The sequence below is a fragment of the Dermochelys coriacea genome, chromosome 21 (assembly GCF_009764565.3).
Source record: "Dermochelys coriacea isolate rDerCor1 chromosome 21, rDerCor1.pri.v4, whole genome shotgun sequence".
Lineage (NCBI taxonomy): Eukaryota > Metazoa > Chordata > Testudines > Dermochelyidae > Dermochelys > Dermochelys coriacea.
This window is the reverse complement of record NC_050088.1, coordinates 6,768,211-6,791,728: the sequence shown is the minus strand read 5'-3', so window position 1 is coordinate 6,791,728 and position 23,518 is coordinate 6,768,211. Positions and strand designations below refer to the sequence as shown.

The window sequence follows — 23,518 nt, the reverse complement described above, 5'->3', positions numbered from 1 at the left end:
TTTTAAAAAAAAAAGCCTGGACAGTATCCTTTTTAATCCACCTAAAAATAAACGAAAACCCAACAACTTCCAAAGAAGCTGTCTGGTGATTAGGCAGAAGAGGAGTTCATGATCCAGATCACCCCAGGAAGCTAACTGACCTTCAGGCTCATTGCATGAGAACATGGCTCCCAGCCTGGGGCTTTTCATTGCATGGCAGCACATTCCAAAGGAAATCAGTATTCCAGGCCTCCACTTAGAAATTATAAACAAGATGCCTAGATAGGCAAGCCAGAGCCCTGATACAAGGATTTTCCGTTTGTCCATTTAATGCCATAGTATTATGAAAGGCAGAGGAAAGAGGAGTGTTTGGAGCTCACCAAAAGACACCTCCCTTTTCTTGCACCACAGAATTTGTACCTGCATTTTGCACTCACAGTTCAGTCAGTGGTGCAAACCAGGGCCCTTGTGCCTCTAATGACAGTACCCGAAGCAGGGGGAATTGGCAATGGGAGGCATCAGTGCTCGCATTCACACTTGTGCAGTCGGTTCATTTGCACGGGTGCAAATTTTGGGATCTGGCTGGAATATCACTACTGATGCTGCAGAATCCCCCTATTCCATGAGTAGCCCCATAGGGTATTGCAACCTGGCCCTTTTCAGGGGAAAATCGCCACCCTCTCTCCAAGGAAGATTAGGGCATCGACTGTTGGAAATGCACCTACTGATACTCTTCCTAAACTGGCCGTGAGGTTCAGGGAGTTCACAATGGGGCCTTGGGCATAGGCTGTGGGTTATATGGGCCCGTGGTGCCCGTGCTCCACCAATATTCAGAGCACTGGGGTCCAGCTCCACCAATATTTGGGGCCAGGCCTCTCCACTGGCCCTGCCCGCTGCCCCCGGATGCCTCCCCCAGAGTCTCTCTGCGCAGCGGCTGGCTGCTGCCCCCTGCGCTATGCTGCCTTGCCAGCTGGTGGCTGGCTTCTCTCATGCCGCACCCACCAGTGCCGCTCCACAGCTCCAGCTACAAGCAAGTGGGGCGGGCTGAGGCGGCTGCTGTGATCTGCGGAGGGAGGAGGCATATGTGATGTGATGGCAGCTCTCCCCCCCAGGCCCTGACCCTTCACCAGTCAGCCCACTAGGTGGTGGGATGCATCCTCCCCACTTGGCGCCACGGGGGAGCCGGTGGAGAGGGGCCCTTCGGGACACATGCAGCGTGGTGGGGGGTGAGTGTGCTGCTGGCGGCAGGTCCACTGACAGCAATTCTGGGCCCCAGGGCAGATCAATCAATGGCCCCGAGCGCGCCCCCTCGCCCCCGCCAGAGGAGCCCCGGGTCAGCTGCAGCCCCATTCCTGGAAGACTTCTGAAAGGCTGTTGAGCTGGGGTGGGCCAGGGAAAGCTCAAGGTTTTTCCCATTTATAATGAAATCAGGAGGCAGAATGATTTCACCTGTCTACTTAGTAGCTCAATATGGCTTCGGTAGACTTGCCAGCTCCATTTTCTGTTTCTCCAGAGGGCAGTGGTACAAGTGCCAAACCAGATAAAGTGGTGGATCCCACCCATCCTGTGGCCCAAATGGAAGGAGAGATAAGGGAACCTACCATCTCAATTGTACAGCCCTTGGAAATAGATGCCAACTGAGAGCAATTTGTTCCTATTCGTAGCCCCTTGGGAAAAGTCACAGTAATTGTCTCCGCTCACGGATTCAAAGCCATTTTATGATCCTTGTAGCCTGGTTTGCAGAGGTGCTAAGTACTCATCACTCCCAGTGGCATGAACGGGAGCTTTAGGTTTCCCGCATCTCTAACAATCAGGCCATAAGATCTTGGAAATACACATGAATGGGACCATCCCAAGGACCAAATTCTGCTCTCCATTCAATCCGGGATTAAAACTTGTGTAACTGAGAGCAGAACTGGGCCCTACATAACCCCTACTGGCATCTTTGCCTTACAGAAAACCTGCAAAACTAGAGTTGGGCCCAAGCCAAAACCTGAGATCCAAAAGTCACCCAACATTGGGAAAGTTTGCATTGCAGCAATGCAGCTTGTGCCTGTCTAAAATAATCATGGCCATAAGAGTTCTCAACGTCCACAGGCAGTGCTGAAGAGCCAGTGGGTACCACAGGGTCTGTCTGGGTTCAGCAGCGTCAGTGAAAAGTCCTCTTTACAGTGGTTCTGGTCCAGTCCTGCCTCGTTTGGACATTGCAAGGGGGAGAGGTCTAGCTGACCCAACTTCTCCAACCTGAGGTAAGGCTCAGCTTGAGTTCCCAGTGCAGGGTTTGGGAAGGGGGATTGTTTCCTTGCCCCCGTTCAAAGCCCCCCACCACCCCAAGAGTCACTGAAAGCTGGTTGGCTAGATATATAAGCTGAACCCATGTCCTACCCTCCACCCTTTCTCTCTGCAGAGCAACTTCCCACACACTGCCTAGGAAACAAATTCTCCTTGCCTTTCACAGTCACAGAGATGCCCATGGAGGCTTCCCTCAGGGAGTTCCTCTTCTTCCACTTGCCCTCATCTATGTTGTACATCTCCACTATCTTCAAGGGCGTCTGCTTCATCCCGACGCCTCCTATCACCATGATCCGCTTGCCTAGGGTGGCCACGGCTACTCCGGCCCGGGCCGTGGGCATGGGAGGGAGAGAGTTCCACTGGTTGGCTTCGGGGGAGTAAACCTCGAAGCAGTTCATGGGGACTCCGTTGTCGTCGCAGCCTCCGATGGCAAAGACCTGGCCGCCTGCCTCCACCAGTGAGCAATAGACCCTGCCGCTGGGGAGTGGGGCGAGGGTTTTCCACTGGAAGTCTTTGGTACTGGGCACTTCCATTGTGGATCGTCAGGGATGAGGCAGCATCTGTCCTGCCTGCCAGGGGGCTGGCTAAGCTGCAAAACACAGCCAGAGATAAGCATCACACACAGGCAAAAACCAACAGAGAAATGTACAAAGAAACCCCCACCCCCACCCGAGAGCCAGGCAGCCGGGAGCACAGCAACCCCTTCATGAGCAATGCATCCATGCAGTCGCCCATAATGAGAGGTCCCATCTACCAGAGAGCGAGAGAGAGAAGAAGGAGTCGGTACCTTTCATCACATCTCCATTAATCCTGCAGTTCCACATCTGCCAGAGCAGCTCACGCAGAGCCAGGTCCTAAAAATAAAAGGCACAGGTTGGATTCAGCTCACTCCCCCCTTTTCTGAGCATCCCCTCCCCCACAGGATATTCCAACCGAGGATGCTGCAAGCTGTCTGCTCCCCGGCTCAGACCTTTCTTAGCTCATGAGGAACTTTTCTTTGTTTAATTTTTCATTGACAAGATTAATATTAATGCCCATTGTCAACATCTTCCCAAACCCCCAGGGAAACCTACCATGGTACCTCCTGCTGGAAAAGGCAAAAAGGCTGGAGTACAGAGACCAACCCTCCAGCCACAGCTCTCTGACTGTCACATGCAGCATTACAGCTGAACTGTAAAAGATCCAAAAAGCAGCCCAGCAGGACAGAGAGAGAGAGAGAGTCCCAAACTACCACTGGAAACCAGGGATTATTTTTTCCTCTCGCCCTGAATAGCTGTCAAACCTTCAGAGGAAATGAACAAATGAAGAGCGACAGAGGAGAGTAGAGACACAAAAGGGAAGCAAGATTGGCAGCCACCCACATACTCACACCTGTGTATAAATAGGTGTGCAAACCACAGTGAGAAACTCAGCTTTCGTTATGTAACCAGAGCTGCTTAAAGTAAAGTAGAATTTATATATCCCATCACTCTGGGACTGGAGCACCCTGGACACAAACTGTGTACAGAGCATAGGTGCACTTCTGGCTCCAGCAGCCAATGCTCCTCTCCAAGCATCACAAACTGATCCCTGAAATTCAGGCTTCTGGCAATAATGGATATTTGCCACTATCAAAATAGCGCACATGTGGAGGTTTATTAGCCTATATGGGAAACCTTCCCCCACCTGGCATTGGGGGAAGGTTTCCTTTATACTTATCCTTTATAGCGTTTTCGGAGAGGATCTCAAAGTGCCTTCACAAAGTAACATTATCCCCATTTGACAGAGGGGCACAGAGAGGTGAAGTGATTTGCCCAAGGTCACACAGTGAATCAGTGTCAGAGAGGGGGAAAAAACCCAGGAATCTGGACTCCCAGAGTGCAGGCCTATCTGACTTGGTGCCCGCTTCCTCCGGAGCTTTAGGGATCTTGATGCATGTGAGATGCAGCCTGAGCCTGCTTCTCTGAAACAAAAACAGGTTTGTTTTAGAGAAGCTAACGCCCATCATCTCGTCTCAACCTTCTGGCTAAGACTGAACATGGCATCAGTTTAAGCCTCTGACACTGCGATTGCTCTGTTGGGGGGGAGGGGACTCTCTCCTGTTTGGGATGGGGGAGGATCAATGGCCTAATGGTGCTTTCCCACCTATGATCCTATTTCAAAAGTAAGGTAATGGCCAGCCCTATGCCCAAGCAAAGCCAGCAACTGGCTGTGTGGCCCTGGCTTTTTAGGGGAAAAGGCCAGCCCCACATCCCTCTACATCAGCAGGAGCAGAGGGAGAGGAAATAACTTGCTCCTGGACACTCCTTCGCGCCCCATCCCAGCAGCCTGAGCTCACACCGCCACTTGCAGATCATGGCTCTGCCCAAAGGCAATGGCTGGGATGCCCCTTGCCATTGCCAGAACTAGGAGCCATCACAGAACTCCAGAGGAGATATGTCCGCAGCACCTCCTACTAACCCACAACACGTCTCATGCGATGCCTGGCATTGCTTCCTAAGGAGCCAGGCCTCCCACATGAGAAGCCTCTGGTTGCTTCTGGGCCAACAGGGCTGTCCACACACACTGAAAGGATGGGAAGCACGTACTCCTCCACTCCCGGCCGCATTGCTTCAGATCTCCCCAAACCAGAACCCTTTGACAGCGAGAGCAGACTGAGAGAGTCTGTAGCCTAGCAACAGCCACCTACAACTCCCTTTAATCACCCATCATTTCGGATCCGAGTTGGTATCTTGATGGGTTCACTGAACCGCACTGTGGAGCATGAGCAAGTTCTCCCCGGAAGGAAAGAGGGACAGAGGTTCTTCACGTCAAAGAAACCAGGGCTATCACAAAGGCTCTGCATGGCTGAAACTTTCCAGCCTGAATTCAGTGCTGTGGCAAAGGACAGAACTGATGGCCCTACTATGGCACAGTGGGTAGTGCAGGGAGACCTGTTGTCTGTGCCCAGCTCTGTCACTGACCTGCTGGATTTCCTTGGCCAAATCACTTATCCTCTGTTTTCCCCATCAGGAAAGTTAGGATAATGATAGTTTGTACAGCCCCGCGAGATCCACAGATGGCAAATGCTATAGAACAGCAAGCTATTATTATTATTTATCCCCGGGTGGGCATAGAACTGGCATCAGCAAAGCAAACTTCGCACCCACTGCCCTGCCATCAATCGCTAGCCTTGATCTGTAAGGATCACCTGCAGGTGAGCTCATTCTGCCTAACCCAATCACTTCTTGGCTTCTTCACTGAGACTGCCAATAGAGGGAGAGCAACTGTGATGCAGACAGCTGACCACCAACAACTGGACTGAGATCCATCAAACTCATTTCACACATGAGCAGCTAAGAGCTATAACGCCTTTGGCAGCAGTCTGAGCTGATCATGCGGCCCCGTGCTGAGTCAGTTGCCTTGCTTCCCTTGTGAAATGCAGGATCCTTATTGGAACAGGAGAGGCACAGGGTTCCAAAGCCTGTGTGCAGTTTGGCCTGAAAGAAGCAGACTTTCCTGCATACGATTCAGGGGGTGGTCGTTCAGTTCAGCATGGGTTTGAGGGGGAAAAAAGCGATGCAAAACTGAGACAACAGGGCCTAGGAGCAAAATCTAAGGTAACCCAATCGTAAAGGGGCTAACAACAACAGGGAGGCAATGTCACAATCCCAGTCTGTATTCAGCGACCTCATTAGGGAATTGCAATGGTGGTGAAAATGAGGGGATTGAGAACACTGCACAGTGCAGACATTTGCTATGCAAGCGTCTTTCAGCCTAAGGGATCCTGCTAGTTCATCTCCCTCCTGACCTGGAGCAATTTGATTACTCCAGTCTCGAGCCTCCATACAGCCCTGCCAGTGCATCTCAGTTCTGATGTTGAGGAACACTGCTTTCCAGTGCTGGGTTCTTGACTCCCCCCAACAGCTTTGCTAATTGATCTCAGCCCTGACCTGAAGCCCCACACCCTGCTACTGCAGTAGAATCTCAGTTTCACAAGCACCAGTCTTATGAACAACCGGTTTTACAAACCATTTTTCCCAACTGGAGAAAAAAACACAGGAGAACAAAAGTGATGACGAACAAGTAGACATCCCTTTCCATTCCGATGCCTTCAGTGCTTGGGGAATCGCTTTGCCATGGGGTGAATGACAGAAGCCAAGCAGTGAACCAGGCTGCAACTTATGCCCTGCACCTGCTGTATTTTTGAGCTGTTCAGTTTTATGAACTGTTTGATTTTATGACCTGAAACCCTAATTAATTAGCAAAATAGGGGTTCTACTGTACATACCAGGTCTGGGCTCTCCTACACAATGCACTAATGAGCCAATGCACCTCAGCCCTTCCCTGAAGGTCCCCCCACCCCTTCATTGCTGGGATTCCCAGACAGTTCAGCCAGTGACCTCTCTTAATCCTGTCCTGGAGCAAACCCTGAGCCTCACACTTGAGCATCAGAGACTCCCAATTGCATCAGAGCATAGGAAACCCATAGGCCTGATCCTGGTCCCATTGAAGTGGACAAGAGTCTTTCCACGGACTTCACTGGGCTTTGAATCAGGCCCTTAGTGAGGACAGACTAAGCAGAGACCTGCCAAATTCATTCCAGCTGTGACCAAGTCAAATGGAACCCAGGTGTGGGCGTCCAAAGGGGAGCATCTAGTGCATTAATCTGCTACTTCGTATGAATTCTGCTGCGTTGGCATTGAAACGATGTTCTAGCCTTGCTGTCCACCTCTAAACAACGTACAATAAAAAAATAGTTAAGGTCAGCCTGAAACACTTAGTCCTTCCCTCCTCTCTCAAGGGGCACTAGGGTTTTCTCTCCCAAGTAATAACTGTGCTATGCCTCGGGACTGTATGGCTGTTACTAATGTGCTGAGCAAATAACCTACTTCAGCCATGTTCCTCTTCATCTACTCTCAGGCAAATGGAACGATCACTTAATTATACCAAACAAATTGGAAGCGTTAACATTTTCTTCCTAAATGGCTACATTAAAACAAAAATGAATAGTAATTGCTTTTCTATCAAAGGAGATGGGAGAGGAGAGATTCTCTTTGTCATGCTGAGCCAGCTGCCAGACCTGCCCAAATCGTTCTCGGCCAGAAACTGCCAGGATAAAAGCTCCTAGCAGCGGGGCATCCCTTGACCACCCAGTGCATTTGTGGTTCATAGCAGCTGACCAGGTTTTGAAAGCAAAGTGGCAGGGAAGGCATGAAATTTACAACCTCAAGAAAGAAAACTACATGGAGCCTGAATATGGGAGGTGAAACTGATGGGAGCAGAGGGTGCACAGCAACTGAAGTCTCTAGCCCAGTGGTTCTCAACCAGGGGTACTGTAACCCTGAGGGTAAACACAGATCTTCCAGGGGGCACATCAACTCCTCTAGATATTTGCCTAGTTTTACAACAGGCTACATAAAAAGCACTAGCGAAGTTGGTACAAGCTAAAATGTCATACAGACAATAACTTGTTTATACTGCTCTATATACTATACACTGAAATGTCCATACAATATTTATATTCCAGTTGATTTATTTGTGTACTTATATAGTAAAAATAAGAACGGACACACCGGGTATTTTTATGTCCGATTTTGTAAGCAAGTAGTTTTTAAGTGAGGTGAAACTTGGGGGTATGCAAGACAAATCCGACTCCAGAAAGGGGTACAGTAGTTGGGAAAGGTCGAGAGCCACTGCTCTAGCCCATAGTTTGTATTCTACAAGAGTTAAAAACAACAACCTGGAAGCTGTTACAGACAAAACCATTATTCCTTGCCCTCTGGTTTCCATCATGCTCTGAACAGCTCACTGTTTGGTATCTCGGGGGAGTGCAGAACACGCACACTTAATGTTACTTTTTAAATATTCAGCTGGCATGGCTCCATTGAAGTCAACAGAGCTACACAGGGTCACTCCTGCCTGAAGATCCAGCCCCATGTTTTTTAAAGCAACATTATTTGCAGCAATTTGCTCTTCATAAAACAGCCATTTGAAATTTATTAACAGCTGTGTGTGTTAAGTCTTGTAGTAAAGTGATTGTGCGTGAGTGTGTTGTGGGGAGGGAGATGAACATGAACTCCAAACACACCTAGGTTTTCTAGAATGCAGGTAGGTCCTTTTTGCTACCTCTCTCCTCTCCTAGACTCTCATATTTCAAAGGGTGTCATGCTCTAACGGTAATTCTTGCGCAGTGGGTCAGAGCAAGGCCTAAGAGCCACTTAAGTCTTGAATCTTCATTCCAGTGAAAACAGCTTTGTTTGTATTTAAACACTCTCCTAAAGCATAAGCAAACCCAAACGTTGTACCCTTGTGGCTAGTTAGTGCCTGAGAGCCGAGAGTGAAACCTAACTAGAGAATGACTCGAAAGGAAAGGGAGTCTCTTTTCACCCTCCAAGTCTTAGATGTTGAAAAGTAAATGTGATGCTCACAATTCTTTTCATTTTATACCAAAGGTTAAGGAAATCTGGAGCCTAGTACACCACTGCACGCTCCAAGTTCGTGGAATGATACCGATTTCCATGGAGTTACAAGGCTTGATTTGCCACTGTGTTTCTTAAAAATATAGGGCTTCATTCTGATCTCACATTGGTGACTCTGAACTCTGCTGGTTTTGGTGAAGGTACTCCTGATTTACACTGGGGTATATTGAGAGGCAAGCTAAGCCCATGACATCTGATAGAGTCCCTTCGAGGATTACAATCCTAACATATTACAGCTTCCCAGACTGGTCGCACTGTTGCCAAGGAGTGGGTTAGATAGACAGATGCAGATTAGCCACCAGCCTGACAAGGACACCAGAAAACCTATATTCCTTCTGACCCCAAAAGAAAGCTCTTGTACTCATCTAAATGTCACATCAGATTAGTGCTGTGCAGATCTGCAATGTGCTATCTGAACTGTCAAGGAGGCTTGAATGTTTTGCTGTGAATAATATGACATCAAACCAATACCAATAGCTGAATCCACAATTATTCTCAATACACTGGGGACAGTCACAGCAGCAGAGACAGGAAGACGGGCAACAATAGGTTGGGAACGTTATTCAAACACTGGCGAAAGATCTCATCTCCTGTTCTCCAAGCACAGCATCTATATTTGTGAGTGAGCTGCTTCATTTCAATTATACTGGCTGCCTGCACTCTGTTAAAAAGAGCAGGAGGAGACTACAGGCAGCACGGCTCGGAGATAGAGACACCGTCTCAAGGGAGGTGCTTCAGGGCTGAGAACCGAGCTGATATTTGCTCTTTGAATGTCACCATCTAGGGCCTGTGGGAAGATATGAGGATGAGGTTGAGCAGATGTGGAGCGCACGTGAGATCCTGATCCAGTGTTCATGGGACACCTGGTGGCAGGAGGGAGGCCTCGGCATGGAGCCTGTAGCTACGTGCTCCATAATCACCACAAGGACTGAGCTGAAGATCACATCTCCTTGTGGGTGGCTGTTTTCCACCTCTGTACTGTGTACACTTCTTGGGGTATTGCAGTCAAGGGGTGCAGTTGCAGCTCATGCAGACAGACCCATGCTAGCTTTCATCCAGCTCAATTGATTCACCTTGGTGAAATGTTCAGAGAAGAACTGAACTGTAGACCTGCCTTACAGTGCCAGCACATCCTGTTACATGTGCCGTTAACAGAGAAGCAAAAAGCAGCATTTTAAAAATTTGAACTTGGAGCTTCCTGACAATACAACGGGAACAAAAATCACATTTTTCAAGAACAGGATAGGAAGCTTATGGAGAAACAAAATATGACCAAACGAGGGAGAAAAAAAAATTATGAATATTTCTTTCAACCTTTTTTGTCCTGTTGCTACGTGCACAAAAAGTTGGCAGGATGCAATGTATTTTAAATAAACACATGCTGTGTCCTGAAATGTTCCAGACAAGCGAATGTCCTGTAAACTTTGATTATAGGGATTCATTTCAAGATCAGCTGCTTCAGCTCATCTAAACATATAATTTAAATTCACGTGCTTTTTTTTTTTTTGGTAGTTACATGGAATGTTCTGGATGAATTTCAGCCAAGGTGAACCTAGTGCAAAGGGCTTGATTCCTGGGCTGATAGATATCAGTGGCAAAAGCCCCAAGGCTAGCAGAATCAGGCCTCGTTACTTATGTCCTCTCTGCAAATAGAAGTGGGTTTTTACAACAAGGTAGCTCTCATGTAAAATCCGAGCGGAAGCAAGGCATTGTTGTTTTTATCTTGATGCAGCTATTCAAGGTCAACTCTCTGCCCAACACCTGGGGTTGACCTCTGGGAGTTATATGGAGGTGAAAAACTACCCATACCTTTTCTCTGTTAGAATTGTACACTGAGAAACTAAGTTTGATGTAAAATGCACCTTTTTGCAGTGAAGACATTGCCAATGAGCGAAGCGTGAAATACACCGTGGGGCAGATTTTCAGAAAAGCAATGAGCCAGATTTCTCAGTGTTCAACACACATAATGGGGCCAGATTTCCAAGCACTCAGCACCCAGTGGGCACCCAACTTGCAGAGCTCCCCTGGAACGCTGGCCATTTGGTGCCTAAATAGGAGCAGCATCTTGTTTGCAACTCAGATGCCTTTTGTAAGTGCTGAGCACTTGGAAATCTGGCCCTCCTACCAAAGGTTTTCATGTTTTACAGCATGATCCTGTACAAATAAAGCCTCTCCCTGCTGTTGCTACCTTCGCAGAAAAGCGGTGCAGCTCAGCAATATCTGCAGATAGGAAGGTCTTCCATATGCGGATCTGAAAGCTTAGAGCATTATTTTATGATTATCCTGCCCCATACAGTATTGAGTTACCAGCCTGTGCTTTCAAATGACCCCAATTTATACTACGTTTTAGCTGCAAAGGCTTTAAATCATTCTGAAAACTGGCACTCTGGTGCCAACATTATTTCCCCTTTGCACAAGGCCTGACGGCTGAGGCTTCTAAATGAACTACATATATTCGGATTGAATCGGATATTTGCTGACCTCCCATCAAGTTGAATCAAGTCTCTTGACAGCTTCCTGAAAACCCGATAAAACCCCGGCAAGCCCTATTTCTTCCAGGATTACATGGCTACAAAATGTTATTCAGAGGAAAAGATGCTTTCAGTGTGGAAAGAGAGAGGGAAAGATTGTCTTGGTAAATGGGAATTACCTGAAACTTTGTGAGGAGAGACAAGACCTTTGCTACAATGGGCAGTTCATTGAGCTCATTCTTAATTTATATGCACACAGTTTTAATGCAAAGACAGCAGACTATGAATATTTAACTTCCTGCCTGGTTTTAACCCCATTAGCAGCCCCTCGAGACTGTTATTTGCCATCTTATCATGCCAAATGTAATTTTCTGATGTTGCTAAATAGGAGGACAGAACAGCATTTGCAAGGAAATATTCTACAGCTAACAGCAGGGCAAAGGTAAATCTGTAGGAGCCCCAGATCAGGGGCAGAAGAGAAAGTAATGACTGTTTGATTTTTAGAGGGGGTGGGCACCACACCTCTTGAAATTCTGCCTGTTAGGACAGAGAGGGATGCAAATTATCCCTTGCCCCTGTGTGGCTGGGGAGCCCCAGAGGATATAGCAAGATTTATTGGACTGCTTGATTCACCCTGAGATTTGTCTAATGAGAGACTCAGAGCTACAATTCCTACAAAAGAAAAACAAACCACTTCACATAGCAAACACTGACCCTTTCCTGATCTTCCTAATCCCCATGCTGTGTTCCTCCTTCCCACCCCGTCATAACTACTGTTGATCTCTACAAGTAAAAGTAATTTTATTTTTCAGGGGTCAAATATGCAAGTTTCACTTTCATATCTTTCAGCCTCTACAATCATATTCATGATATACCCATCCTGTGGTATTTAGGCCACCTCTATAAATATAATTTAAGGAGCTTGGGCCAGATCTTCAACTGGGGTAAATTAACATAGCTCCATCGACTTCATCCCTTTATATCAACTGAGGATCTGGGCCTCTTTTCCTTCAAGATTGGCCTGGACTGCAAAAGGCTGACACTATCTGGCTTTGGATTGTGGCAAGGTGAGCCGCAGCCCCACAGATACTTCCTCAGGAGATGCCAACTAGAAGCACCCTCTGAGAATTTATACTCAATGCAACCTTAGCTTTGAAGCAATTAAAAAGCAACCACTGAGAGAAAATTACCACCCTGGCCTGACCCACGTATTTCTTTTAGAGAACACTGATGCTCTTAAAGATTCATCCCAGGTTGCACCTTAGAAGCTATGCTCATGTTTGAAAGAAGCTGTTCCCTTGGAAAGCTTGCACTCATATACACATACACACACACACACACACTAATAACCCAATGACCTCTAGCGAGCGTGGAATTTTCTGCCAAAGAAAGAATTTTCTGCTGCCAAAGAAATACTTCAAAAGTGTCTTGTACTTACAGTTTTTGAGAGGCAGCGGGGGGTACCAAGGAAGACTTGCTCTTTATTCAGAATGCTCTGCAACCTTAATACAAGTGAGTCCAGACACCAAGCTCCTGCAAGAGCAGCTCTGAATCTCTCTTCCTCTCCCTTGTTCCTCTGTCTCATTTCTCTCAACAGCCATTCTCTCTCTCTCTGTGCGTTGGTCTGTCTCCTTCTCCCTGGAGGTTGAAGCCCTTGTTAAGAGGAAAGTAAAGCAAGAAAGTAGCAGACTGGGTTTCTGGGGGGGAAGAAAGAAGATCAACTGGCTGCATAAATCCAACTGACCTAATCACTTTCCTATAAAAGATGAAAGACAATTAGAGTCAGAGGAATCCCCATCTGGTGTGACCACTTGTATTTTTCTCAATGCCCCGAGTCAGAGAGATTGTGTGTGTGTGTGTGTGTGTGTGTGTGTGGGTGTGTGTGTATGTGTGTACACGTACTGGATTATAAGAGCCATGTTAAGCCTTTTATGGCACCCAGTGCTAGCACAGGATGTTTTGTAGGAGGGCCTCTCTCTCTCCAAACTTGCAGGGAAAACAAAAGCAATAGGGAAAGGGAGCCAGAAGGAAGAACTAAAATGGGAAAGATGAAAAGCAGATGTTTCCAATGAGACACAGAGGGCCAAAAGGTAACCCTGGAGAGACAAAGGCAACTCCCTTGACTTGTGGAAAGTTTTGCCTGCTTGAGCCAGGACTGAATTAAGCTCAAGGTCTCAGAGAGCATCTCATTAAGCAGCTGCTGAGCCTACACCCTAGATCCTTTAGGGGCAGGGGAGAGAAATGCAAATGATCCCTTGTGCCTGTTTGGCTAGAGTCAGAGTCCCGGAGGACGAGACAAGATTTAATGGATTGCTTGATTCACTTGAAACCACCTTCCTCAAAGGAAGACATTCCATGAGAGAAGTAGAGCACATCATGGAACGGGCCTCCCTAATCCCGTGAACGAGTCTGCTTCAATACAGAAAAGAAAAAAAAAACACTGACCGCACACCCTTAGCTGTCACCTACCACCCCACATGAGAACCGAAAGAGGGTATCATCAAACAGTTACAACCCATACTCCATGGGGACCACATCCTGAAAGAAATCTTTCCCAAACCCTCTCTTTTGGCCTTCAAGAATCCTGTAGCATCGCTAAACTCATCATCAGAAGCTACCTCCCCAATGCCAGGACCCACCAACTCAAAGCAGCACCAGGCCCTGTCATAACAGATGCAAAACCTGCAGCCATATCTCCACTGCTATGATGGTCAATACCACCCCGCCCTCACACAAACACCTTTGAAGACCCAAGGGTCCTACACATGCCTATCACAAAATGTGCTGAACCTTGTCCAGTGCATCAAATGCCCCAACAACAACAACGTGGGTGAAACTAGACAATCACTAGACTCTAAATTGAACTCACGCAGAAAAATGATAAAAGACAAAAACACCCTATCTCCTGCAACTGATCACTTTTCACATAAATAATACTCTATAGCTGGCCTCTCAGTCTTTGTCCTCAAAAGAAACCTGCAAACACCTTCAGAAGAGGAGGCTGGGATCTTAAATTCATAACTCTGCTAGACACCAAAAATCAGGGGTTCTAGAGAGACACTGGTTTTATGTCTCATTACAACACTTTGTAACCCACTAACTTGCCTTTGTCCTATGATGGTTGGTGTTAATTGACCACTTCATTCTGAATGATTTCTTGGAACATGCGTTAACTCCTTATGCTTAACAATCCGTTCCTTCTTGTATTCAGCGGTGACACTCTGATTAACTTTCCCAGTCCTGAAGAAGAGCTCTGTGGAGCTCAAAAGCTTGTCTCTTCCACCAACAGAAGATATTCCTCACCAACCTTGTTTCTCAAAAGTATATCCCAGCAGCTGCTTCCCAAAGTTATATTTGCATAATGGCCCAGAGCAGTTTTTTCTGGTGCCAACGTCACCATCTACTGAGGAGCTCCCTACACTACGAAAATCTCTTTAATTCGTTCTCTTTACCACTTATTTTTGCTGACTCTCTCCATATTGAATTGCACATGTTCACGTATGCCTGGGAAAATGGTCGATGATCCCATTGGATATCACTTCCTAAATCTGTGAGCTCCTTGAGACAATGGATGCGTCCTAAACCAGCACATGCATAGCACCCTATCTGAGTATAGTCACCCCGGCTTGGATACGTAGTAGGGTTTGAACCTGCATGCTTCAGATCTAAAAGCATGAGCAGCTATCACTTGACCTAAAGAGCTCAGCCCCTGTAATGTCCGTTCCCCCCCACCCCCATTATCTTATCTGTAGTAGCCTCTTTAAGCTGTTATGTACACCAGACACTACAGGGCAAAAAAGACTCAGTTTCTTTTAGTGTGGGTTGTATGTGTGTTTAGCTCAGACAAGGAGTGCCCCTTTTGCAGATGGGGAACTGAGGCACCGAGAGAGTTAAGGGCCAGATGTTTAAAGGTATTTAGGTGCCTACAGATGCAGATAGGCACCTAGTTGGATTTTCAAAAGAGCCTAAGCAGCTAATATCCAGCCCTCTAGGTGCCCATTTGCATCTTTAGGTGCCTAAATCCATTTTAAAATCTGGCCCCAGGTGCCATGCCCGTGATCACACAAGAAGCGTGTGGCAGAGCTGGAAACGAAACTTCCAAATCCTACTCCAGGATCCTAACACGGGACCATCCTTCCTCTCTCACTCGATTACTACATGAAACCAAGCACTAGATCATCCAAAACTGGGCTCAGAGTAGTTCTAACCTTTGCCCACCTTTGCAAAAAGCTAGCAAACCTTTCGGAGAGTCTGAGCTCAACTTTCAATGTTGTCCGGAACCAAGCAAGGTTAATTATTACAGATGTTTCATGCAGTTCTACACAGGAGCTCTATTTTTAAAGCAAACCGGGCCATAAAAAATGAAGAAATCAACAGCAAGATGACTAAAATGAAAGCGAATTCCCATCCCCTACCAGCTATTTTCATCTCCTATTAGCTTTCCAGTGGGAGGATTTAATTTGCATTTAAATAGAAACCTTAGGAACATGGTCAATCTAATGTTAAAATGCTAATTACAAATGCATTTGCTTCTTTAAAAATTAAAAAGAATGTCAATGTGCATTTTAATGGAGGGCTTATTAGAGTGTTTGGTTTTATTAGCTACTTAGTATTTATAAGTTATTATTATTTAACAGACTGTTTACAGCTCAATCCAGACAGCTGAAAACCTAGACACCAAGGAATTTGCAAGATCTGAGCTGACTGCTGTGGAGGTGGGAACATCATCATGAAAAAAGTCTTCTCAGGCCATGAAACACCTGGCTGAGTAGAATATAAATTATAAGGTAAGGGGGAGGAACTGTGGAAAGGGAATCTGATGTGCCCCCAAATGAAACAGCCACTATGGATAAGTAAGTGAAAAGATGCGAATTAGCTCCATCCATCCATCAAGGCACCTAAGCACTTGCATAAATTTAAGCATGTGAGTACTCCCAATGGAACTATTCTCACACACAAAGTCACACACCTTTTTTTGTGGATCAGGGTCTAGGTTTGTCTACTGATCCCTGTGTTTCTACTAAAAAGAAAAGGAGTACTTGTGGCACCTTAGAGACTAACAAATTTATTTGAGCATAAGCTTTCGTGAGCTACAGCATCCGATGAAGTGAGCTGTAGCTCACAAAAGCTTATGCTCAAATAAATTTGTTAGTCTCTAAGGTGCCACAAGTACTCCTTTTCTTTTTGCGAATACAGACTAACATGGCTGCTACTCTGAAACCTGTCATTGTGTTTCTACTAGGATACTCTGAAGCCTTGGATTCAAACTCCCCAAGTGTTCCAATTTGGTGGCTTAGGCTCCCACCTCTAATGATGATCATTCCTCTTCTTACGTGTCTGTACAGTGCCTATCACTATGTATTACATACATTAAGATGCTTTTAGACTCTGGAACCTGTGGCATGAAAAATGAAAACAGAGAGTTGGTCAAAAAATTTCAAAAAGTGAAATTCCAGTGAATATTTGTTGTAGAATTTTCAAGTCTTTAAAAAAAAAAAATTGTTTGGTGAAAATGTTTGACTCATTTTTCAGCCGCTTTAAAACGGAAATTGCCATGCTCCCTAACAGACATTTATTCACCTCAGAAAAATATGGGTGACTGGTCAACAGCAGGGACCAAACCTGAGATCTCTGGATTAGAACAGCTCAGAAAAACTTCAATGGAACCATTTGCCACTGGAAAATGCAGATTTCCCCATCATACTCGAACACTTAGTGGAGTCCTATCAATTCCTCTGAATTTTTGTTTCAGGGAAAAAACGGGGTGGGAGGCACGGGGGGAAGGAAGAAATGAACATTCAAACAAAGCTGAAATGTCCCGTTTCAACAACTGGGGAATGAAACATTTTGCTTTTGTATTTTGAAACATCTTCATTTCAAATGTCTCTCTCTCTCACATGGAACAGAGCATCTAATGAAAAGCTGTTGAAATTGAATTTTGAAAAAGCATTCAGGTTTCATTCTGATGCCCAACGAAGCCAAATTCTGAAATCTCAAAATCCATCACAGACTGGAGGCGTTGTCCTCCAGCCAGTGCATGAGTTGTTACGCCCAACTGAAGAGACTCACCTCTCTTATTAGCCAAGGCTGTCGCAGGCTCATCAACCTCTAGGTGGCCCAGCCATCACTAGAAGGGCGCAGAGCACCCCAGCAAGCTGGCTTTTGTTACATTACAGAGCAACATAAAATGGGTTGAGACAGCCAGTACTAGGGGAGTTTAATGGGAAGGCCCAGAACTGGGACTCAGGAGACCTGGGAGTCTATTCCAGCCTTTGCCGCTGACCTGCTGTGTGATCTTGGATAAGACACTGTCTCTCTGTTCCCCTCCCACCTTTGGTCTATTTTAAACTGTAATCTCTTATTATGTGTATGCACAGTGCCTTACACCACGTGACCTGATCTTAGCTGGGATCTGTAAGTCCTACAGTAATATGAATACTAACAGGATACCAGCGATGTTGCAGGGTAGATCATGGATGTATCAACAGAGATGCATGTGGGGAAGCTTGCACAGTCTTTGTCCTCATGGTTTCATTCTCGCTAATGCTAATAATATCATTCATAAATGCTAATGCTATTAGCCCATCAGCATCTAATTCACCCCGCTTTTTAAAACATAACATTACAATCTTTCATTTGCCTGGCAATCATTTCTTAAAAGAGTAATTCAGTGAGACTTACCTTCCCAGGGAGAATAAACTGTATCACATTAACATCTGCAAAAGACAAAAGAAGTGAAAGAAAGATCAAGACTGTGGAAGAAAGAGGGTTTGTTCTACATAGAGAAATGTGTTGCAGAGATAGGTAGATCAGTTCAGCCACAAAATCCAACGTGTTCATTGCATGACTGATGACTTCCCTGCTGTCTGAGCCAGACCTGACAAGCTGGAAAATAACCATCTGTCTCTCAAGAACCAAGCTTACGTAACATGCTACAGAGACTCCAGAGTCTTCATATACAAAGATAGGAGTTGGCTTAGCCTAGAAGTTGCTTTTTAAATGGTAAAAAAGCCTCAGCAGTGTATATAGCTGCTAGACCTCCTTCCACCTATACCACCTGGAGGTTTTTCACCTTCCTCTGTAGCATGGGGCACGGGTCACTTGCTGGAGGATTCTCTGCTCCTTGAAGTCTTTAAACCATGATTTGAGGACTTCAATAGCTCAGACATAGGTGAGGTTTTTCGCAGGAGTGGGTGGGTGAGATTCTGTGGCCTGCGTTGTGCAGGAGGTCGGACTAGATGATCAGAATGGTCCCTTCTGACCCTAGTATCTATGAATCTATGAATCTCACTGGCTGCTGGGGGCCTGCTCTGTAATGAAAGGGAGAGACGCAGAGACAGACAACAACTGCCATGGAAACAAACCCACCAAACAGATTTGGAAGTCAGACTGTTCCATTAGATGAGTGAGAGAGAGAGAGAGGTTCGTCTAGCAACTTATGTTTAAATATGGTCAGAGCAGAGGACAATGTCGAGTACAACTACAGAACAAAAAAATCCATCCATGGATTGACTCCAGCTGGTGTCCTCATTTTTATGGATAGTCTTACAATTGCCCTGTCATGGGGGCAGATGCAGAGGGATCTCAAGATGCTTAACATAGCTTGTGGGTTGGTAACGGCCCAGTCAAACTCTGGCCTGCCCTGGCAAACAGGGACAAGGTAGCAAAAATGTCCTACCTCTCTGAAAACGAGGCAGGAGGACCTCAATTTAAAAACAAACAACAAAACCCGTAAAGATTTTCTGCAAGCCAACATCTGTTTCCATGGGAACAGCAGTAGAATTGTCGGGACTCTTGTAAATTACACAAATAGACTGAACGCTACAAATTTCAGGTTCCCTCCCATCGCACCTGCAGCCTTTAAGATTCAGCTGGCTCCTAATATATGCAGTTTGTCAAAGAGGTGGCCATTTTTTCCTCCCCCTGCTCTTTCCTCAGCGTATGAAATAATCTGGAGGAAACTAACCTGCCTCGTGGATCCTTTACTTTGTGGCATCAGAACAGATATTGTTTTTGCATGTATGCTTTATGCAGCAAGGTGTTTTAGAGCAGCTAGTAAAGGGTTAATTTCCCAGCATTCATTGACTAATGCACTATGAGCCAGATTCATCTCTTGGGTCATTCTGCTGAAGCTTCTGCAGTGGCCCCTCTGCTATTGATGGATCCCTTGGCTGAGCTGCAGAGATAAGAACAGGTGGAGGGTAATGGAAGAGAACAAATGGCTTATTCCACACCCCACAGATTCTAACGGTGGCTCAGCAGCCCAACGGATAGGAATCCTCTTCAGAACAGGAGATCTGATGTCTGTTCAGCAGCATGGGATTTATTTGCAGGGTAAAAGAGGTGTAACACATTGGCCAGGCATGTCTTGGTGCCAGTCTGTGGTTGACCCACACAGGATTGCCACCTGCTAACTGCTCATAGCCAGCAAAATTAGCCCTTTCGTTTACATGGTAGAGGCCTGTATTGTGGCGTTGGAGCTGCTGGATCCAGTCCTTACTGACAATCTCTCTCATAGATCTAGCAGTCTGGCATTTAATTAATTCTCCCTCTTGCAGGGCCCTCAGCTAGTTCTGCCACAGCTAGTCACCTTAATCCTTGGAAGCGTGAGCTGAGAGCTTCAGGATCTCTCAAGGGGAGAAGTTCATCGGCTGCACCTGACCCTCTGACAAACAGAGAGAGGCGTCATTTCAGCAGAGGCAGCCTCGAAGAAAAGATAGTGGCTGGAAAAATACATACATGAGAGCAACATTCAAAATTAGCCAGTTAGTAGCAAAAAGAACAGGAGGACTTGTGGCACCTTAGAGACTAACACAATTTATTTGAGCATAAGCTTTCGTGAGCTACAGCTTACTTCATTGGATGCATTCAGTGGAAAATACAGTGGGGAGATCTATATATACACACAGAGAACATGAAACAATGGGTTTTATCATACACACTGTAAGGAGAGTGATCACTTAAGATGAGCTATTACCAGCTGGGGGGACGGGGGGAGGAAAACTTTTGTGGTGATAATCAAGGTGGGCCATTTCCAGCAGTTGACAAGAACGTCTGAGGAACAGTGGGGGGGTAAGGGGGGAGAATAACATGGGGAAATAGTTTTACTTTGTGTAATGACCCATCCACTCCCAGTCTCTATTCAAGCCTAAGTTAATTGCATCCAGTTTGCAAATTAATTCCAATTCAGCAGTCTCTCGTTGGAGTCTGTTTTTGAAGGTTTTTTGTTGAAGGATAGCCACTCTTAGGTCTGTAATAGAGTGACCAGAGAGATTGAAGTGTTCTCCGATTGGTTTTTGAATGTTATAATTCCTGACGTCTGATTTGTGTCCATTTATTCTTTTACGTAGAGACTGTTCAATTTGATCAATGTACATGGCAGAGGGGCATTGCTGGCACATGATGGCATATATCACATTGGTAGATGTGCAGGTGAACGAGCCTCCGATAGTGTGGTTGATGTGATTAGGCCCTATGATGGTGTCCCCTGAATAGATATGTGGACAGAGTTGGCAACTAAAACCTCTCCAACGCATCATCAAGGATCTACAACCTATCCTGAAGGACGACCCATCACTCTCACAGATCTTGGGAGACAAGCCAGTCCTTGCTTACAGACAGCCCCCCAACCTGAAGCAAATACTCACCAGCAACCACAAACCACACAACAGAACCACTAACCCAGGAACCTATCCTTACAACAAAGCCCGTTGCCAACTCTTTGTGTGTATATAAATCTCCCCACTGTATTTTCCACTGAATGCATCCGATGAAGTGAGCTGTAGCTTTTCTTTTTGCGAATACAGACTAACACGGCTGCTACTCTGAAACCAGTTAGTAGCATTTCATCATTATCAGCGGAAGACATTAAGCTGCATAACAAGACAGCCTATATATAGATGATGAAAAATAAGCCATCAGCCTTTCTGTGACTTTTTTTTTTTAAGTCAATGTTTATTTACAGCTGGGAAAATGTTTGTTCTTATGGAGAAAGCTTACTTGGGACCTAGCAGGAATCAAAATAGCTGATCTCTACTTAGGATTACCATTGTGATAAATGGAAACCCATGGAAATCAACCAGTGGTTTGCCATTGTCATGAGCCCCCTTCGCTCTGAGTTCAGTAACACTGTCCTGCATGTTAAGAAGGTAAAGATGATTTCCTACGTAGTCCAGTACAGGAGGCAGTGCAGTTAGGATAGCAGATCATAAATCAGGTCTTCTACATTCTGTTCCCAGCTCTGAGAGAGTGAGAAAGAGCAAGTGAGCGTGTTTGTCTAATGGTTTGAACAAGGCAAATGAGAGTCAGGACTTCTAGATTCTATTCATAGCTGGGGGGAGGGAGGGGGCGCAGCGGTTAGAGCAGGTGGCTTAGGAATCAGGTGTCATGGGCTCTATTCCCTGACTCGAAGAGAGGTGCGCTCTGGTGGTTAGGTCAGGGGAATGAGAGTTGAGACTTATGAGTTCCATTCCTTGCTCAGCCATCTTCTTATTGTGAGCTCTCCGGGCAAGCCAGCTAAACTCTCTGTATTGGTTTAGAAATCTGTAAAATGGGCATGTCATTTATTTTTCTCACAAGGGCGGGGTGTTAGGTTTAGCTAGTGTCTGCCATGCATTTGGAGATCAGCTGGTTGAGAAAGCCCTCAAGGAAGTTCAGCGTTCATAAGAATTTCTGAAAATACTATGGGGAACTTTAGCTGAGCCTTAAAGGCAGCAAATGTGTTAATCACTAAACAGGTGTACACCATTTAGTTTGCATGCCAGTGGGGTGGAACCCTGTACTGATAAGTGAGCACCTGCATTCAGAAGTCCGTTCATTCTCTAGCTCCACAGGGGGTGGATGAAAAGTTAAAGTCACAAGCCTCTAGGGTCCAGGTCTAGGCACTTTTGCAAGTATCCAAAGCCTTGCAAAACAACAAGAGAAACTAGTGGATTGGGCAGAGCTATGTTCACAACAATGGGAGAGGACAGAGTACCACCACGGCAAATGGATGGGACGATTACCTTTTCCTTATGAGTCTGATACCTTATTGTCTTCATCAGGGGCAGCTCTCTAAGATGTGTTACAGCCCCAGCTGCTTCCCATCCCTGGGATGTCTGAGGAATATGGAGACAAGTTGATTATAATTGACCTTACTGCTGCAGTGCCCCAGCCATTCTCTATATAGCAACCATTTTGCTGTCATTACTCTCCCAGGGCTATTTCTGCCAAGCACAGATCCTTGCTGACAGGTCTCAAGAGAAGGCTGCAGTGCGTAAAATTAGATGGGTGGGAGAGGCAGTCTGAGACAGCAGCCTGTCAGCAATCTGTGGGTGGTATGATCCAAGGGGAAGGCAGCGACAAGCACAGCAGAGGAGGGGCTAGCTGGTTAAGAAGGGAGAGCGGACCCTAGCCCAGCCATCATAACTCCCAGTTCATTGATGGGAATTCAGAGGATGGAGGGAAAGGCACAGAGACAAAATATAAACAACCAGATAATTGAAACAAAAGCTGGTACAAATATAGTCTTTCCTTTTTATTTAGCAGGGTCTCTGTACCCAGACTCGTTTGACCTATTGCTACTACATGTTAGGGATCCTTTTAGTGCTCACTGAAGTTTCTCTGCACTGACAGGGGCATAACAGACAGCAGGATTGGACCTTTCATTTGTGTTTCCTGGATATAGGGGCAGCAATTCTCTTTAGCCAGGTATACAAAAAACAAACAAAAAACAAAACCAGCTGCTCCTTCTCCCCGAGATGCAGATGCAACTCTTGCATTTGTGAAGTATTTTCTGAAGACAGGACAAGCGGCTGCTGTCTCCTCCGTACTAAGCAACAGGCTGCCTCGGGAAGCCAGGCCCTGGCAGGATGCTGAGAGCTGTCACAGCACAGACCAGCAGCAGGTGTTTACGTTCCCAAAGTGACTGGAAAGAAAGCAGAAGGGCCTGCGCCCAAGCAAAGTAAATAAAGTGTCAGACTTGCAGTTGAGTTAAGCAGTCGGATTAGCCAGCTTGAGGGGTTCTCTCTGAGTGGATGGGATGAAGCACTAGAATAAGGCTCCTGGCTATGGAACCGACATAGAGCAGTCAGGACAACAAGATAAAATCCAGAGAGTGGGAGATAATGCAGCCAAGAAAGCACAGACTGTGCATTGCTTCCTGCTCTGTGTTCCCCAGCAATCAGTTTCCGTGGACAGGCCCCTCCTACCCCGATGCCAATCCTCTCTACAGAATATTGCTGCAGTCTCTCTGAACATAAAGAAAAAGGCACGAGGCTTCCACCCTCAGTGGGATTAATTGTAACAGACAGGAAAACCGATCAAATCCCCAGCCAGACTCCATAACTAGGATTTCAT

General features: G+C 46.1%; 1 protein-coding gene across 5 annotated transcripts in view; it reads right to left on the bottom strand.

The window, feature by feature from the left end:
• KLHDC8A (kelch domain containing 8A) overlaps nt 1–23,218 on the bottom strand; it is a 31,363-nt gene extending 8,145 nt beyond the window's left edge. The window contains exons 1-6 of one of the 5 annotated variants that reach the window (XM_043500484.1): nt 22,900–23,218; nt 22,186–22,278; nt 17,864–17,898; nt 12,621–12,835; nt 3,059–3,125; nt 2,429–2,860 (exon numbers count right to left, since the gene is read on the bottom strand). In XM_043500484.1, coding sequence (XP_043356419.1) covers nt 2,429–2,804 — 376 coding nt within the window. In that variant the 5' untranslated portion in view covers nt 2,805–2,860; nt 3,059–3,125; nt 12,621–12,835; ... (1 more) ...; nt 22,186–22,278; nt 22,900–23,218. Of the gene's footprint in view, nt 1–2,428; nt 2,861–3,058; nt 3,126–3,344; nt 3,559–6,905; nt 6,931–12,620; nt 13,067–17,863; nt 18,151–22,185; nt 22,279–22,899 lie in introns of those variants that run through there. The other 4 variants (XM_038379921.2, XM_038379919.2, XM_043500485.1 and 1 more) reach the window with 4 other exon arrangements.
• Between the last annotated feature and the right edge of the window lie 300 nt (nt 23,219–23,518).